We start from the raw sequence: 19,148 nt of genomic DNA on the forward strand, positions 1-19,148 counted from the left end.
GAAAGATTGTACATTATCAAGATTTATAAAGGCAATCAAACGGAAGCGGGGAATCTTTCCCTAACATCCTCACCCTGGCATATACCATCACTCCCCGTTTTTGTGTGCAATTCCTGAAAAAGGTGGTTTGGGTTTCGGTAGGAAGTAATACCGTTTTCACCGGCTTGAATGATGTTCGGCAAGCTATTGAGAGATAAATTTTCATTCCATTCGGTTCATTCTGCCACCAATTCCCCAGCGAGGGGGTGCAGATGCTCGGCAAAGCAGACCACACTGGCCAGACCGAGCATCTGTTGAATGAAGGGTTACTGTGGTCCAATCGTAAAGTGGGGAATTTGCCCCTCCCCCCCCCCCCCCCCCGCTCTCCGGAAGTCCGCCATGCACAGTCAGCACAAAGCAAAAAAGCACCCACACTGAAAGGAAGAAATTCATCGCACAGGATCCGCTTTGCTGCAGTTGGCTAGGCATGGTGGCAAACGGTTTTCTAAATTTCCGTTCGAATGCCACCAATCGTGCAAACAAACCGCACTTTGGGGTTTTCACACACAACGGAGGGGTCTTTTTTTGTTGCTGTCACTTTTACCCGTTCTTTTTTTACTAGAATGGCACTAAAAACTGACCACTAGCAGCACCCAACGGTCGCGCGGGGTTTGTTCGATCCGATCCGTGGTTCGAATGAAATTGAAATTTATGGCCATTTGTTCAAGCGGAACTATTACTGTATGTTTGTGTGCGTTTCCTTTTCCCCTTTTTGCTACATGGGTCTTGTGTGTGATTGCGTCTGTTTGCAGTAAAGAATTGGTTCTTGATTTAAATTAATCCACTCTGGGTATTGGAGAGAAGGAAAAAAGCTGAGAGCCATATTTTCCGGTTAAAGGGGTTTCTTTATGTCCTGTGTGTCCTGAAAAAAAAACTAGCGTAGTTTTTAAAGAGGTGAAAATGAAATATCTATAAGTATGACGCATTCTTCTAGAATTCTTGTCCTTACACTCAATAACATTTTGTTCTCATCGCGATTTAAACTTATTATCTTTAATTTAAAATCATATTGTGAAATTATCCATAACTGGACAGATTCTGACGTGTAGCAATACATGGTTTTTCAGGAGTTCTCATAGCTGTGGGACACTTTATTAACTCTTTCTTACGTTAAGTGAGCTTAATGTAATGAGAATTGGAGTCTATTACACCCTTGTTGGACAAATCCAATAGGAATTTCCAAGGAGCCAAAAAGGGTGCTATAGAGTCCAATTTTCATCATATCATAGTTCACTTCCCATTAGAAAGAGTCAAGGAAGTGTTCCATAAGTATGAGAACCCCTAGAAAACTCTGTATTGAGGCCCCTGTCAAGCCTGTCAAGGAGTAGTCATTAACGACATGCTTTGCCGTACGATCAATGGATGGTTTTACAATGACCCTACACATGCTTAATATCTCTATTTAGTATAACAACTGTATGCCTGTCTCAAGCTGATATGGACTTGGCTATCTATGACATGATAACTTAACTCGTGTCAAAATTTTTTGTAATGTATGCGAGAGGCTCACGCCACAAGCAATTAAACCCTTGGCGGGCATGATGATAGATCATAGGATATGATGGCTGTAACACGAGAAGGGATTAACTACTGACCACAATCCTTTAGTTAACGTGACGATTAAGCTTGTGAAGCTCTAAATTCAAACAATTTATAAGAACCGTTGCTGGTGCGTGTTTGATAAATTAAGCAAAAAACCGAAATTGTGAACCAACTTCGGCCAAACATCCTTCAATCGGAATACATTGTGAACTAATTGGAACATAAATCGTACGGCCAAGTGGCTTCGATAGATCAAGCAAGTGTGCCGCTGTCATGGAATCTCTGGTATCCTCAACTTGTTCAAGCATTTACAATGAAGTGTTAAAGTGCTCTGTGGTCTTACGATAAATTGCAAGACCCTGACTACTAAATTTTGATCATAGAATGTTTGAAATTAAAAGTGATTAATATAGATTACGGATATTATCTGGTTAAAACTCGCTGTAAACCCACAGTATAAGCCAATTTCTTAGTACAGTCGTCAACTCGTACGACTTAACACCATACCCGTCGTGGGTTCAAGCCCCAATTAGACCGTGCCGCCATACGTAGGACTGACTATCCTGCTATGAGGGGAAATCAATAAGTCAATGAAAGCCAACCCCACAAGTGTTACAGGCCTTGACCGTCAACGTTCAGCCCAAAAGAAGAAGAAGAAGAAGAAACCCACAGTATCAGCGGAAAAATGCTAACATTACGAGTAATTTGTTCTAATCTTGACATTTGGTCGCTAAATATGGAGTATTATTTTTAATAAACTTGATACAACATCGTTCAACGCTATCAACCCCATAGAAACTTCTCGCCTTTCCTTATCTGCGAAAGTTTGCTGTTCTCCTGCTCGTCGCCACCGATGATGCGTGTTCTGCCGTGCTTATCCCTTTTACCAAAGGTAAGAAACTACGTTTGTTTTTTTGTATCAACAAATGTCTCTATTCATTTCGCGTGTTACTACATTTCCACTGGCGCTAAAAACCCCAACAAAAGAAAGGGCGGAAAGGGCTGGATCCTTCCCCAAAACACGGCCCACGGAACTGTCATCGAATAATTTGCATAAACGGAAAACTGCCAACGGCACTAATGGAGCACGCTCGCCACAAACGGCAGCCCGTGAAGAAGTAAACAAAATTAGAATAAAAGGAAGAAAAAACAGTTTCCACCATTTCTCAACAGTCGCTAAACAAATGCAAAACAAAGTGTTCAAATGAACCGCACACCGGGTTTTCCTGGCGATTGGCGAATGTTGAAGTTTTTATTCACCTTCTCCGGCACCGAAAAAAAACAGGCACAGTGGAGCGAATGGTGTTGTAAAAACTCTTGCAATCCCAAGTACCAATCGACATGTAAAATGTGAGTGAAAAAGAAAATAAAAAGAAAGAACCTTCGGCGGTAAAGACGTTGAGGCGGTTTGAGGGGGTAGAAAGTTGTCATTTTCCCACCCTTTCCCACTGGTTTCGCGAAGTTGTTTGCTTATCAGAGGATTGCGAACGGGGTGGGGGCTGTTGTTGTAGTTCCTTTGCTGTCCTTAACCAGCACAACGTACGGAACGAACGGTGTGGCCAGGCGTTTTTCTTAAGACTCATTCACTCTTTGTCTCCCAGGTCAGAGCGCGCCCGTGTCTTGGCTTAGTGATGGTGTATTTTGTTAACTTCCTGTCGTTCCGTTCCCACAATCGGCAAGCGGCGGTGCAAATTAAGCTGACCTAGTTTGTCGTTTCCGGTTGAAAGTTTTTGTTCTGTCCGTGAAGGAAGTAAAACGATTTCCCTTTCCTTCCATGTGCCACCCAGGAACGATTGTCATCTGGTTCAGGTTGTAACAGCTGAAGGATATGGGTGATAGTTTGTAGCTTTTCGTTTGGGTTTTGCGTTTGTTGCAGTGAACTATGGAAATTTTATCGATTTAAGGTAGAATAATGTTTCTGTACTTCCATAATCCATTTGAGAGGTATTCATAACTAAACCCCAGACTCAGCTTCATCCAAATCCGTAGGCTTACTGTCGGCAATGGGTCTTAGTGCAAGAAAAAAATGTTCCTTTTATACGCACGGTTGCAAGTTTTTCGCTCATTGTAGCAAAAACACGATGTACAAGCAAGGAAGAATGAGCCGAGCTCTCCACTATTGCTGGCACTTTCTGCAAATGATGCTGAAAAACCGCCACCAACACAAAAGATGATGAAGAATGGCAAAGAAGAAACTGCCAAGCTTTCGCTCAATTTCCAATCCTCTTCATTGTAATGCAGCGCGCTACACTTCCTCGTGTGCCGGTTCGTGCAAGCATACGAGCGGTCGAGTAATCCACGCTGTTCGGGATCTGCGCCAAAAGCATGCGAACTAACCACGGCCCTCGGCCCAGACATGATCGGGCATCGGGCAGCGTTATCCGCAGTATCTTCTCCGACGGGCTATCGCATGCAGGGAAGGCATTTTTTCACTCTCTTGCGAGCACTTTTCCCACCCAGCTCGGTGGATGCAATTCCTGCTTAATGGTGCAGAATCGGTATCCATTGTTTACACTGCGTATACGCCGCTCGTGTTTGCACAAAACCAGGCGCTTTTTCATTTGTAAAAGAACAACGAGCAAAAACAACCCCGATCAGACATCATAACCGTGATGGAACGCAAAAATTTGCGGTTATCGCACGAACGATTGGGCTTGATTCGGTATACGGTGGTGGTGGGATCTATTGCGAAAGCTCTGCGAAACGTTGTGCTGTGTGCATTCCGATCGAATAACGCACCATTGCACACTGTCGAAGCGAATCGGTATTATGATGTGTGTGTGGAGAAAGATGTAGCGCATGATTGAGTTGATTGTTTAGTATGTTGTACAGTGCCTTTGCTGAGTGGTTTTGTTTCTCCTCCAAAACTAAAAAAAACTCTTTTTCTCCATTGTTTGCAAACACTTTTGAGTTGTTTTCTTGCTATCCAATACTTACCGGGTAGGTTGTACGGCTTTGCCAGGAAAAGCGCAAAAAGTCTATGCCGGGCTTCATCGGCACGACGAAGCTCATGGCGTAGTCATTGATCGCACCGTCCCGCACGTAAAACAGATCTGCCTCGATGCCTGAAAGTAAAATAAAAAGAATTTTAAGTTAAAAAAAACAGTCTATAAACTCTACAAAACGTACTGGAAAGCTGACAAATCTTTGTATGGCAATATGGCAACGAAATGCAATTTGACAAAATGCTTCTTTCACCACAACGGAAATCCCTGAGAGGCAAATTGTCAACCACGGACACCAGGAAAGGGAATTAATGGAGTGCCCCCTTTTGTGTGGGCACACTTTACTCGCCCAGCTTTCAAATTTGTAATTAAAATAAAATATCTAACCCCTTGTTAGCAGGTAATGAGGTTCGGAAAGCTTTTCAACCCCCATCGCCGGAAATGTTTGCTGACGCGTCGCAGACGTGTCCCGGGCGTTGCGTAATTGTTGCAAAATCCTCGCAGAAGGGTTTACGTGCAGCAACAGCTCCGTGATGTCCCATTCGGTCGCTAGAATCAGCACAATGTCAGCCAGCCAGCTTTTAGTAAACGTCGGCAATGTTGCGTTACTACACACACGTACACGGTAAAGGGGAGAAGGTTGGTCCATAAAATAGAATGACAAACGACACACGTATGGGAATGTGGCACTGCCAGCACCGTACATGTCTCACTTGATTAAGCAACAAAACGTGGCACTGTGTGTATGTGTGACTGTTCGGTAATGCTTTTGCCGAAGTCGACGAGGTTATTAGGGTACGGTGTTGGTAATTTAGCACGATGGGAAATTCGGAACAACAAGCGCGCCCGGTAGTAAGCTAGTACAAGCACCCTTTTCCCCGCAGCCAAGTAGGTTTAAGCTTATGGGAGCAAGCACGTCACCCACAGCGGCAAGTACAAATGCGACCGTAAGTGCGATGAATCTTGAGCTGAAATTTCTCATTTCCTTATGAAAGGCGCCGCCAGGCACCACACCATGGGGATATAGTTGCGAAAGTTCATTACACTGGTCGTGAGGGGAGTGGGACGGGGTTTAGGGCAGGGAATTGAACAGGCAAATGGAATTGCTCGGTGGTGCGATGGGATTGTATGTTTCAAGAGCGATTTTAAGCGCAACAGCGAATGAAAGTTTAGCTTTTTGGATTAATTTGTAAAGGTAAAGTTAGTAAGCGCCAAATGTAAGGAGAAAGGTGAAATGACATGTCTTGAAAGTAATTACTCGGATTACATTAAAGATTAACACTCTTATATCCAAAAATTTGTTGTTACATAAAATAGCTGTGGATATACATCTTCTAACATGCAATGTTTCTAGCTACAAAACTATTTCATAGCACAAAAGGATTAAGGAATCTTGGTTCATATAAAACATTGGGTTTTAAATATCATACAAACTGAGAAATTATCGTGTGAAAAGTGCAGATTAATTAAAATACAATAATCAGTTAACATAAAAGTATATAAGAATCAGTCCATACTTCAAGCTAGGACAAGTATCTTTACAATATGAAACTAAGGATGAATCACTCACATTGATGTTTCTACAAGTATAGTTAGATATCGTCGTCAAAGACCGAAATAAAGGTTCTATGAATGGGAGGAATGATAGGCGTAAAGTAATAAAACGACTGAGATTAGAACACTTCAAACCCAATCAACGGTTAGATGTATCAAACAAGGACAAACGAAGTTAAGCAAACACAGACTTATGTACAATTTAAAGTATTGTACAAAAGATTACACAAAATTCCTGATAAAAAGGATGCTAGCTACAAAGAACGGGAGGAGCTTCGTGTCCATTGCAATACATTTGCTTCCAACAGCAACTTCTGATGTCATCTGACGTCATGATGTTTAGCAAACCTTTTAACGAAACAATGCATTGCTGCAATAATTCTTTGTAAAAGATGCAATAATATCACTAAAAGGGAAATCTTTCTAGTACAACGAGCCTACAATACAATTCTTGAGAATAATATTATGATTATGTGATGATGTCAAAGTCTTTCCATTGAAACGATCAACATCTTGTTCGAATCATTGGCTCCTTCTTTCCAAGGGCCATACTGTGGCATTTCTACTTATGTGGTATGTTATAGAATGCAAAAAATAATGTTGTGTACCCTTGAATAAGGGGTGGATGAAGGACTTTCAAGCCAGTTTTCTCAACACTAGCATTAGTAGACTTATTTTAACAACGCTATCCGGGTGATTAGCTCATGACAAAACGTATTAAGCAATGAGCAACAGACAAACCTTTCCCCACGTTTCGAGTCTGTATTTCAAGGAAAATGAATTATCATTATGTTCTGAATAAATGTATAACTCATTTGAAGTAGTATCTCACTTTATTTCAGGTTCTGCTGTAGATATAAATCGAAGCGATATTCCCAAACCACCGCTTCACTGCTAACGTGTGACGACGCAAAACTTACTTTACAAAATTTCACCCTCTCACCGTATAATTTCCGGCTAGCGCACAACAGCTCAAAAATGAATCAAGCAAAGTAATGCGGTCGAGATGACGCTCTGCTGCGGAAGAAAACCACACTCTGATACATGGGGAACCAACGACGAGAACGACGATATGATGGAAATTATGTTAAGTGACCAACTTTTGTACCAACTATTACCATATTGATAAAATGTGTTCTCTCGCCATGTGTGCGCACACACACAGCGCACTCACACACAAAGTCACACAGTCTGGGTTGGAAGCGCAGCGGAGCAAAACTTTTGAGTGGCACAATGTGAGAAATTGCGAAACATTCGCACCGGAATGCAATTATCATCATACATCCTAAGGGGTAAAAGTTTGCCAGTGGACGGGCATTCGATGGTACGGTGAGATGTGTATGTGCCCATCACCGGTAGTTTCGTGAAGCCATTCAGTCAGCCAGTTGAGCGAAAGCAGCGAACGCCCAACACTCAGACTCAGACCACTATCAATTTTATTTATCATGAAAATTGAATACAGAACGTCCCGTTTTTGCCGTCTTCTGTGCAGTGCATAACGTATCCGGAAGATCCAAGTCTGCTCCAGGGGCAGAAGATGTTGCAAGTGTGTCCTTATTCTTCGGGATGAGCTGCTTCCGTGAATCCTGAGCGCTAACAACTGTGAGGTAGCAAACACAGGTTTATAAAGAAGAAGTAGCTTGACTCTCTCTCTCTCTCCTATCACCACCACTTGCATCCATGCTGGAGGTAACAAATCCCACAAAAACTTATCTGGCGTCTGGCACAAAAACCCCGCCAGGCGTTAACCTTCCGGCAGAAGTACAGAGTTGTGTGTGGCTTCCAGGGCGAGATATTTCCAACTGAATACACACGCATTGGAATCAGCCCAAGTACTCGTCCAAAATCGTCCACAATCGTTCTATCTGTACAATTGAGCAACCATTCAAAGCAGGTTGAGGGAGAGTGAGGTTGCGCCCTGTGGGAAACAGGGCAGCACGTTGCTGGAGGTTCATCTTATCGCGCGAGAGGGCGCGAAAGAGCATCATCATCGGGTGTGTGATGCGTGCACCCGAGGAATAGGAGTGTAGGATTGGGTTTGAAATTAAAAAAAGCTAAAAATGGGAACCAACCCACTCAGCCACAAAGCGCTCTCGGGAGTATAGGGAGAGGAAGGGATGGGACATTTACAAAGCCAGCCAACGCACTTTGATTTGAGCCGTCTTTTTTCGGTTGTTTGTGACTTGGGTAAGGGAAGGGACAAATCTAGGCACAGAGAGATACATTTACATCCACTCAGGAGCAATTCCAGGCCCCCTTTTTAAAATTTGGCCATCTTCTTTTTTTATATTGCAAACGAGTCATGTAGAACGGAAGAGGATTTACCTTCATTCTTTTCATTATTTGTTTTTATCTTTTTCTATCCAACAGTTTCATGCGAGTGTTGGGCAGGGAATTAGCTGCGTGCTTCACAGAAAAGGCAAAAGGGGAGAAGTTTTCCAAACGTATCACACAATGGTAGAATGTTGAAAATAATTCCATTCAAGCACTGCCAAACACAAGGGGTGCGTTGCTATTGGTGACTGAGCGAGAGACTGGATTTGAGACAAAGTAAGTCGCACGGCAAAAGTAATATGGAATTATGGAACCCCCAAAATTAGCTTCTTATCGGTGCGGTGCGAAGCGTTTGTTGAATAAAAAAAGGGGGCGAATATCTCCCAATTTAAACACAAATTACTTAACCGGAAACTTGTAAAGGAGGATAAATTCCGTGATATAGTACTTAGCAAAAAAGTCCCTCCAAAAGCCCCCCCTGTGATGAACTCGAAATGAACTCCAGCATTGCCCGCGTCCCCTTTGCTGAACGCGCCCACTGCTAAGACGCTGCCACAACTACCGCCACAAACAATCACATGATGAGTTGGTGGTTTGCTGTTTTTATTTTTTATTTTCGGCTGCTGTCAAAAGCATAACCTTCCGCTTGGCTCCAAACGCAAAACATCAAAGCCGTTGTTTTCCCACTACTCACATTAAAGAACTCGCGCGGGCGCGCTCGCCCGGTCCTAGCCGGCGGCATGTGTCAAGCATCACGGGGGAAGTGGTGAGCATAAACCGTTTATTTACGTTTGATCATTCTTTTAAAATCATTTGTTTTGTTACGCACAAACAACAAACGGCGCTTGGAATTGAGGATATGCGCAAGCAAAAGCCAGCGCAAAAATGAAACAATCATCCTCTGCAACACTGGAGAAAAGCGGGAGAGAAAAACCCGCTCAGACGCAGCAGACGGAAAAAGTAACAAAAACAACAGCGAAAAACGAACTGCATGAAATATTCAGATTGCGTTTATGATGCGTGGAGACGAAAAATCCTTCCCCACAACCTTCCCCAGACAGTGAAGAACGACGGACGAAGGTTTGCAAAGAAAATGCGCCAAAAACTTTGGGCACTGAGCGCGATAGCGCTCTAGCGAAAGTTCATAAAATTTCAACGTTGCATAAAAGGTTTTTCTTCCCTCGCTGTGCTGGGTATTGCTATGGTGATTGGAGGCAACCAAAAATGAGAAAAAATCCTTCCCCCAGTATGTCCCTTTTGGCAAGCATTGGAAAACTCGCACACATACGAACGCTTCACTTTGAGGGTTTTTTGTGTCTGTTGTGACTGGCATTGGCCGGAAAAAAAAGATATTTTTTGAGAGAGATGTGTTGAAGCGTTTGTACCGGCATTTACGGGTAGGTGGATTTGGTGTCGTTACTGTTCCTGTTCATAAATTGCATTTAGATAACGTTTAATGGGCTCTCGCTTTCGCTCGAAGGCTGGCGTACACGTTCGTAGATGTGCCGCCCGCTTTTTTATCATAGTATGTGCTCTTTAAGATTTACAGAAGAGTAAAACTGTAGTTGATAGTTGTTGCTAGAAACAAGGATAACAACTACGTGTATGTCTGCCGCAGAAATTCGAGACGTTCTTGGGGTTGTTTTTGTTGCCACCTAGCTTGAAATTATGTATTCAATTCGTTCATGTTGGCACGCTGCCTATCGTGAAAAATTTGCATCAAGTTGTGGACGTAAAGCCGGAACATCCCTGAATAGTTAGGTACACAATTGGCGCACATAACAAAATAGGCTCTCCGTGTGATAAGACAAGTTGTTACGTAGCCAACGAATCCCTTCACATAGCTGTCGTTTAAGTAGTTGCAAAATTCAAGTTGTTGGACACTTTTAAATAGATTCCTAGTTGGCAAAATAACCTTCTCGAATTGTGATCAAACATAAAAGAATAACATGCATGTAATTTCGCAGCACTAACAAACAGTCCAGGTTCCAGCGCTTCGCCAGTATCTTGCAGTGTTGATTCCAGTGCAAAGGCACGGTTACGCTTATATGATACCGGTTGCTAGTATCTTCCAAGAATTCATTCATGCCGTCAGGTTCGTTAGCTTGGCACGGGGATGGGGTACATCGGTCGTCACACAGCCCATATACTAGACTAGACACCACTACTAGGCCAAACTCAGCTCCCAAAACGATCCGGTTGCAGTAGTAGAAGCAGCAGCAGCAGCAGCCGCTGCCATGCTTCATAAATTCAAGAACTGTCACGATGGTGCAAGATAAATTTTGGTGCCATCCAACACAAACATCCGCTTTGTGATTTTAGCATGATGACACAGAGCGAAGTACCATCGGTGAATACCCCTCCCAATTTTCTTCCTAAACAAACTATTCACATCTGACCGGTTTTTGGGCTGCAGGTTGACTGAAAAGCGACCGTCTACAGTGGGCCAAGTTTTCGTGTTTTGGGAGAGTGTACAAACTCTTAACTGATGCAAGATATGGTATGTTTTTAGGTGTAGTGATACTATGTAGCCAAACTTTGATTGAAGTGTTTTTTATTAGAAATTGTGCTTATATTTTTAAACAACAATTGTATTCAATACTGAACCACCTATTTTACTTTTCAACTCAAACTATGTTTTAAAGTCACGGGAAGAATTCTAGAGAGCGCTGTGCATCGCGGTTTGAAGTGACATTTTTGTGATGTCATGTGTAGTGACACGGAACGATGATGATATTTGGGAAAATGTAGAAGGATGGTGATGAGAATGGCATAGTTCTGCCCATTGTCTTGAATATAGGCCATGTGTGCATTAATGTTCCTGTATGTCACCTGGATGGTTGGATGTGTTGCACAGCCTTTAAACAGAATAATTTAACGTTCCTCTAAAGGCCTTTAAGCTCTTCATAATTTTAAAGGTAAATTCGATTATCTATCGAGTTTTTAATTTAGCTATTATCCTTTCTATTACTTCTACGCAAATATTTCTCTTTTGTTTTATTAACCATCGTAGGACATCGTAGACCTTGTAGAATATTTCATAAAATAGTATTTCACTCGTCGAGGAATAAAATAAGATATGAACCAACAATTAAAGATCAGTTCCGATTCCAGCCAAAACTGTTCGATGGTAAATTAATGCGTTTGTCGTAAAATGAGTGAGTGTAGAGTGTATTTATCATCAGTCGTTTCGTTTAAATGTCCAAAGCTTTACTGCAAACGTACAATGCATTTGTTTATTGCTTCTACAATATGCTGCATTCAAGCAAAATGCATTGCAGCACCCATCTGTTGTATCTTGTATCTCCAACTGCTTTTCTTCCTCATGATGTACTACACAATGTTTTAAAACACAATTTTCACTAAACAGCAACAGCCAGACCGGTAAATCATTCCGCACGATAAGTTTTAAATTGTCCTGCGAAAACCGTATGGTTTGCACATTATCAATGAGAGCGAAGGAGCGCAACAAAAAAAATCAATTTCTACGAAAATAATTTCCTATTTCTTTCCTTTCCCATCCGCAGTATGTTTTTCCTTTCACTGCACGCAATATACGTACCAAATACGTACGAGCGGAAGCGGCAAAAAAACTTTACAAAAGATGCTCCGTGACCAGTATTAACATCCTGTTTTTTTTGTTTGGTCCATTTTCGTTTACCGATCCTTCCATTTCGCTTCCATTGGCTCGATGTCTCAAGACGGTGGATCACGGTGGACAGGGAGTAAGGCTCTCGCGTACATGCACTCACACACACACACACACACACAATTCCATTGCACTATGGAGCCAAGCGATGGATGGTTTATGGGACGCTATTTTCGCCCTGCCAATAAATATTGGCGGATAATAAATTGATTTCAAGTGACATTTATGTCGATTTATGGTGAAATAAGATGTATGACGTTTGGTGAAAGCTGTACCCGACGGTTGTGTTGGAGGAAGAGAAGAGGCAAAGGGGTGACGGGAAGACAACAATCGAGACTGGCCGCTCGATGGGTTTTGGGGAGGCTTTCATGTTTGCGCGTTCGTGTCCTGTCTGCAGCGGAGAGTCGCATTGCAGTGCGGTTGTCTTGAGTGATATGAAATATGTTTTCTTTCTTTCTCTTTTTTCAAGACGCACAATGTGGATCATACAATTTTTGTCAAATTTATTGAAAAAAGGAGTTCAATGCTAAATTAAATTATTTTAAAAGAAAGATTTCAACAGCTAAAGTTTCCCATAGAACTTAGATAGCGACTGATCGTTGATTTTGTCTTATTGTCTTTGACTTCCATACCGAGTTCCTCTTCATCCGATCGGCCACTGTCTGCTCGATTGACTTCGTGCAAGCTAGCAAAAAGCAATCATGAAATTATGAGCTCGTGGAAAAATTTATGAGCCGTGAAATTGATAAATCGCCCGGATAACTGGACATCATCATGACACTCGCTGTCATCATTCCCGGTAGTGGAGCCTTTTGTTTCGCTTTTCTTAACGATTCACAGAAAAAAGCAGTACTGTCAGAAGGTTGTCATGTGGTAATGAAGCTATTGCGAAGACGAAATAATCGACCATATTGAGCTATTTTTCTTGAATTGCACAAAAATGCGTTGAAACTAGCTCTTTCCCTTTTTTGATTCATAACTGCGACAAAAGAACGGTTCCGTTGGAGGGTTGGTACAAGCGTGGGGAAAGTATGTATATTCTTCCATAACCCGTCGCACCGGTCACCATGGTGAGTTGCTGCAGTGCATATAACCATAACCGCTGGCCCTGGCTACGGCTCCAGGGCTTCAAACCCACTTCACGGATCTGCAGCGCGGCGTAACGCCATTTCTGGTGGCGATTTGTGTTAACAGCTCACGCATCACCGCCCGGGCACGAATCCGTCCTGCCAAATGGCCATAAAATATGAAAGTGTTTGCGCTAGTTACACACATGACGACGGCGACGACGACGCGTGGTCGTTATGGGAAATCGATAACGATTCGACAAGTATTTCGACGTGTGCTTCTGTGCGAAGAAGGCTTTTAAGAAAATTGAGACTTTCCAATAGCTCAACTCGCGTAGGATTGTTTAATACAGTCATTTCAATGCGGGCAGTGTTTCGATGGGTGGCATAATTTACGATCCACCAGGCAGGGATTTAGTGTGCGGCAATGTCTGTAATTTACATGACCTTTTTTGCTCACTGTGCGCATGATGTTTACTCTCTCAAACAATCCAATCAGCAGAACGACAAGCACGATTGCTTCACTCCGTGTGAAATGTTGGGTGTAATTGTTGTCGTAATGTTTTCCCTAATGGTTTGAGAAACATTTTTTTTACCTTTCTCGCGCAGTCCTTATCGTACATTCGCAAACCTTGCTGCGTTCTGTACTGCAAATCATGAACGACTTTCCGCCCGGTTTTGCTGTTTGCGCTTATTTCCCAACAGTCGTTAGCGAGATTGTATCGCTAAACACCTGTTCATTGTTGAGGGATGGTGCAGAGCGATAAAATTATCAACAAATGACTTCCTGGGAAGGAGAAAGTAACATTGTTAGACAGTTTATGGCCGTAACAGTGCGGTGCGAGTGTTTCCGATAACGGTGCACTGGTGTGGGACGTGTTAATGTCACCATTCAGATGATCGGATCTTTTAAATTTCTTTTCAGTTGGAGAGTGAGAAGAAAGATTTTACTAAAAGAGAATTTTATGACGAAATATGGTTTTTATCAAGTGTAATGGGCTTTTGAAGTAGGTTTTCATTATCAACCACTCAAGTTGATCACCTGGTCGCGACAACTAACTTTTTTGGATGTCCGGAGGGTGTAGATTTCGATCAAGAATTTAAAAATTAATTACTTGAAATCATCTTTGTGGTTTTGTATATTGATTGATATTTATCACAATTCATATGAAATAAAATTACCCTTATTTATTCACACGTATGAGTCGGTATAAATGGGATCTCACATAACTCATTGTATAATCGAATTGGAACACAGGAAATGCAAGGCCATTTATCAAAACCAAGCTAACGTATATCAGATATTAGTCTTTCTTTCAATTTGTATTCTAAGGATTAATTTATTTGAGCGTGAAGTTGACGAATGTATTTTGCTTCATTTTCTTCTTCTTCTTCTTCTTCTTCTTCTTCTTCTTTTCTTCTTCTCCTTATTCTTCTTCTTCTTCTTCTTCTTTTTCTTCTTCTTCTTTTTATTCTTCTTCTTCTTGTTATTCGGCGCTACAACCATTGTCAGCCAAAGCTTGTCTGTTTATCGGGCACTGAAAGCTTGGTTATCAGTGATTGATAGACTACCAATTGCAAGATAATCAGTCCAACGTATGAGGAAACACGGGCAATATGGGACTCTTACCAATGACGGGCATGTTTTCAAGTCGTGTAAGTTGAAGACTTCACCACGGGATCGGGCCCTTTCAAAAATACTAATGATGTAAAATATTTTAAAAACATCAGTTGGCATAATGGAGCCGCCCAGTGATCTATTCGATGGATACTCTGAGAAAGAATAAACTTTCCTGTTGTGTGATATTAACAACGCTGATGGCCTGCACAGACTAGCCAGAAGAAGACATTGAAATCAGCACATCTGCAGTTTGTTACGTTAACTAAATTGCATTAAAATACAACCTAATGAATAAAGTTTATATTGTGTAAGTTAATAAGCCCTAAGGAAGCATGAGCACCTCAGGATATAGATTTAAAGATACGATATTTGCTAATTGATTTTTTGTCAGCTCAGGTTACTTTAAAACCCAAAACACTGACATAATGTGTGGAAAAGTGTTAAAGAAATATATGAAAAGCATCATTAGAAAATATAGCGCAAGGGTATCTAAAAGATCTTTTTGGCATAAAGTACTTTTCAATAGTTTATCTAAGCTGTATTCTGATTTCAACTGAACCTTTTGATGCAATAAATTAAATGAAGCCTTTGTAGCTTATCTAACCAACACAACAAACCAAACCTAGTTGCCTCTATTAATTTGATCGAACGCAACGAGACGCACTTTAGCAGTTCCCAGTTCTCTCCGTGTTCGGATTTCGGTAAACGTAAATGCGATGTTATCCTGTGGCTTGTGGCATATACATTAAGTGGCCTCGGGCATATGTACACTCCGTCTGTCTGCTATGGGCCGGACGAAAAACGGATTTTTGTGTACGAATGCTTAATATTGTCCCCATCCCCGTGTGGTGACAGCGAAATGTGTTTTGTGGTAAGGACTATTAGCATCGTAGCTAGTCGTACGCGCCCAGACTAGGCGCGAGATAAAGGGCACAATGCCGCCGCGAGTGGCCGACCGGGTGCGTGTTCGTGTTTGTGCGGTCTGACCACCGAGCTCACCGTCGATAATGATGGGAATCGGTTCAGATGGCGTGCTTTGCCAATCCCACAATCGGCGTGGTTTTGGAGGGCCTGATGAATATTGATTAGGGCATAATTTATGCAGCAACGATTCATTTGCCCGGGGTCCGGTGGGAAGATGGGGGAAGGGCAGTCGGGACGGGCCCCATAAATAATTCCTCACCCGTAACGAGTTATTAAGTGTGAAGTTAAATTTCTGGGAAAGTGTCCTTTTTACTCCTGGTTGGGATGGATCGAAGTTTACCCGCGGGCAGGTTCGCTGGGCTTGGGGCTGGAGTGGATCGTCCTGGGGGAGTGTTAGGTTAGGTAGGCAAATCGGAAACTTAAACATTCGTCTTAACCTTACCTCGTTCCACAGTGAGGATTAAATTAAAAGAAAAAGAATGAAACAGGTCTTATCAAAAATCATTTCAGGTCAAGGTTGTTTGAACCATAAACAAGTTAAATTGTAATGTTTTCTCATGATTCGTAATTTGTACTACATACATATTCATTTGATCGTGAAGCTCTTTAAGCATAAATGGGAATTTTCCATTGCGAGGTTTTCAAATTCTTGTGTAGAGCAAATCAAAACCGCTAAAACTGCCACGAAAGCAAACATTCCAACTCTTTAACTCTTTCACCCCAAATTCCAGCAAAAATGTATGTAAACAACTCTATCCGCGGCGAAGATTTATCGTTTCCTTCTTTCCAACGGTCGAGCGACGGCTCAGCACCAACAAAAATTCGTCTAATGCTTTAAACGCCGCTGATGGCTGAAGCTTAAAGTGGGGTGAGTGCCCACCTCTTTCACCGTGGATGGACAGGAAATGTCTGTACCCTTTCTATCTCTAGGGAGTCCCCAGTTTAGGGTGGACTAATACCCGAAAAACCACTTCCTCCCCCCCCCCTGCTCTGACGTTCAAAACCAACAGCACTGACCGGTGGGTTGCGTTCAGCCGTCCCTTTAACATTAATTTCCCTTTCATCTTCCAAAAACGGTCACAAACGAAACACGACCGCCCAGGGACGGTTTACAGGGAGGGGGCAAGAGTGAAGGAAATCAAAGTTATGAAAATGGTTGTACCTTTGGTTGATTGATTTCCATTTAGAGTAAAAGCGGAGGGTGGAGATGAAACTAGATTTATTTCCCTGCGGTTAAAAGGGCCCAAAGGGCGTGCTTGGGCCACGCAAGCATTTGCTGATTGTTTCGACTGCTGAAAGCTCACACCCCTCCCCTATTGGGTGGATTGATGTTGAAGGTTAACCGTTACTGTCTGACCCGCTCGTACAAACAAATTGAGGTAATTGTTTGCGAGTGTGGAGAGTGGTTTTTGGATTTTCCATTTTAAAGCCACCACTTCGAATCAGTTTCCTGAAAACAGAGTCCGATGAAGGGCGACCGGCACTGCCAGGAACTTACCCATCAGTTTGATCACTTCCGAGTGGTTGAGAAACAGATCGAAGTAGCCGGTCACTGGCGGGGGTAATCCACAGAGCAGAACCGTCACCAGCAGCAACCGCCAGGCGATGGAAGAACCGATGACGCTGCGAAGTGGCCGAAGGGACATGGTGCCGGTCTCGTGGAGCAATATCTAGCAGCAGCACACAACAGCGCGAAAGGCACTCTCACACAGCACAGCCGTTGCACCGTACTGCTACTACTACTACCACTACACACATCGCTTCACCGGCAGGATGCTGCTGCCATGGCAACTCGTACGAGACACGATCGAAATGGGACAAGTGGCGATAAAGAACGAGCGAGCAAGAACGACCAACGGGTAGAGAACGGTGCAGAATCTCGTCGCGCACAGTAAGGGTAAGGATCCTGGGAAATGGAACACTTGTCACAACTGCAGCAAAACACGTAAGGAATTCATTTCCTACTTTATGCACAGATGCCGCCTCCCGCTTGATGAACAATAATATTTGCCGATAAACACAACCGGGATGGGTTTTGCTGCTTTCGCAGATTAGAGAAACAATTTCCGTAATTTAAACTGCTGGCATGGTTGCCACTTGACACACCTACGAGTTACCTACACCATGCACATAGACTACAACACTCAACTGCCACTAATATAATAATAAAAATATTATATTAATTTTCACCAAACCACAGACACACTTTGAGCAATTATTTTTGCTTTGAAAACCTCACATTTTCACCCACTCAATTCGCGTCAACCAACGATAACCAAGCAGCATTCGGGCCTGGACTCGACACTTGAGGCTTTGCGGCACCGCGGCGACAGGCTTTTAAATTGGTCAGCGGAGACCACTTGCCACGGATTTGATGGTGCGCCTAGCCGCAGCGCAATTGCAATTACGCACCGCCAGCGTGTGATGAATATTCATCGTCGATTGGATTAAAATTTTGAAATTTTAATTACCATCATTTCGTTGCCCCCGGACCATACACACATACGCACACATAATCCGAACCGGTCGGCGCCCCCTTTTCCCTCGAGTCTCGTCCAGCCACACACGGCACACAGATACGATGATATCTCCTGCACGGAATTGCAGCACGTAATGAATTATTTCACTCGCTCACGACACACAGAACGGGGATAACGACCTGGCAGGCAAACGTGAAGCTGTGGAGATGCATTTGACGAGTCTCTGAGGGCCATCCCATCGCACACCACCGTTTTTGGTTTGTTTTCCGTCCGTCACCGTTCAATTAGATATTAATGCGTACGCCGCTTTTCCCGCGAAATGATTCATTTGTGTGTAATTTGATTAAAAAGATACTCAGAACGGGAAATTCGTGGTCGCTTCAGGCTGTACCGCTTTCCACCACAACGTGTGTGTATGTATGTGTTGACAAACAATCGCTTCTAAGTACGCCATCACCACGGCAAGCGCTACGAGTAATCCGTTTGCCTACGCTTCCCAATCCAGCCGTTGCCTGGGTAACGGGAAAACATCACCCGTGTGTGCCTTTCTTGTGCGCTACTTTCAACGCGCCCCACTTCACTTTAAAGCCAAACCCGAACGTATGAAACGCTTGTGTTTTTTTTTTGCTTCACTTCCTTCCCGTAGATCGGTAGACGACACTACGTCTGTCCCGGGTTCGATTGAAAATCAAATACACTCTCACTAAGGCGGGAGAAAAAAAACAGAGGCCACTCTACCGGCACCAAAGACACTGACACCCAACAGCAGCTTGGGCGGCCAACTTGTGCGTGACCCTTCCGTTTTCGCGTGTCGATGCAAACTGACACGAGCGGACATTCCGACCGAGCGGCGGAACCGAGCCAGGATACGAAGGATATGCCGGTCGCGTCTACGCATGTGCTACACTTCCGAGCGCTGCAAACTTTCCCCAGCTGCATTCCCAAGCATTAAGCCACGAAATAGCGGGTGAGAGCGAGTGTGTGTGTGTGTGTGCGAGTGTACAAACTTGTTGATCTTACAGCAGCTTGGGGCAGCAGTTTTCCACCTTTTTA

At 43.1% G+C, this 19,148-nt stretch overlaps 1 protein-coding gene across 3 annotated transcripts in view; it reads right to left on the minus strand.

The window, feature by feature from the left end:
- Positions 1 to 18,929, minus strand: part of LOC1277016 (tyrosine-protein kinase Drl) — a 56,682-nt gene extending 37,753 nt beyond the window's left edge. For 2 of the 3 annotated variants that reach the window (XM_061645134.1, XM_061645136.1), the window contains exons 1-3: positions 18,834 to 18,929; positions 17,114 to 17,769; positions 4,519 to 4,646 (exon numbers count right to left, since the gene is read on the minus strand). In XM_061645134.1, the coding sequence (XP_061501118.1) occupies positions 4,519 to 4,646; positions 17,114 to 17,261 (276 nt within the window). In that variant the 5' untranslated portion in view covers positions 17,262 to 17,769; positions 18,834 to 18,929. The remainder of the gene's footprint in view (positions 1 to 4,518; positions 4,647 to 17,113; positions 17,770 to 18,833) is intronic. The other variant, XM_061645135.1, reaches the window with a different exon arrangement.
- Positions 18,930 to 19,148: the final 219 nt, after the last annotated feature.

Source organism: Anopheles gambiae, chromosome 2 (genome assembly GCF_943734735.2).
Source record: "Anopheles gambiae chromosome 2, idAnoGambNW_F1_1, whole genome shotgun sequence".
Taxonomy (NCBI): domain Eukaryota; kingdom Metazoa; phylum Arthropoda; class Insecta; order Diptera; family Culicidae; genus Anopheles; species Anopheles gambiae.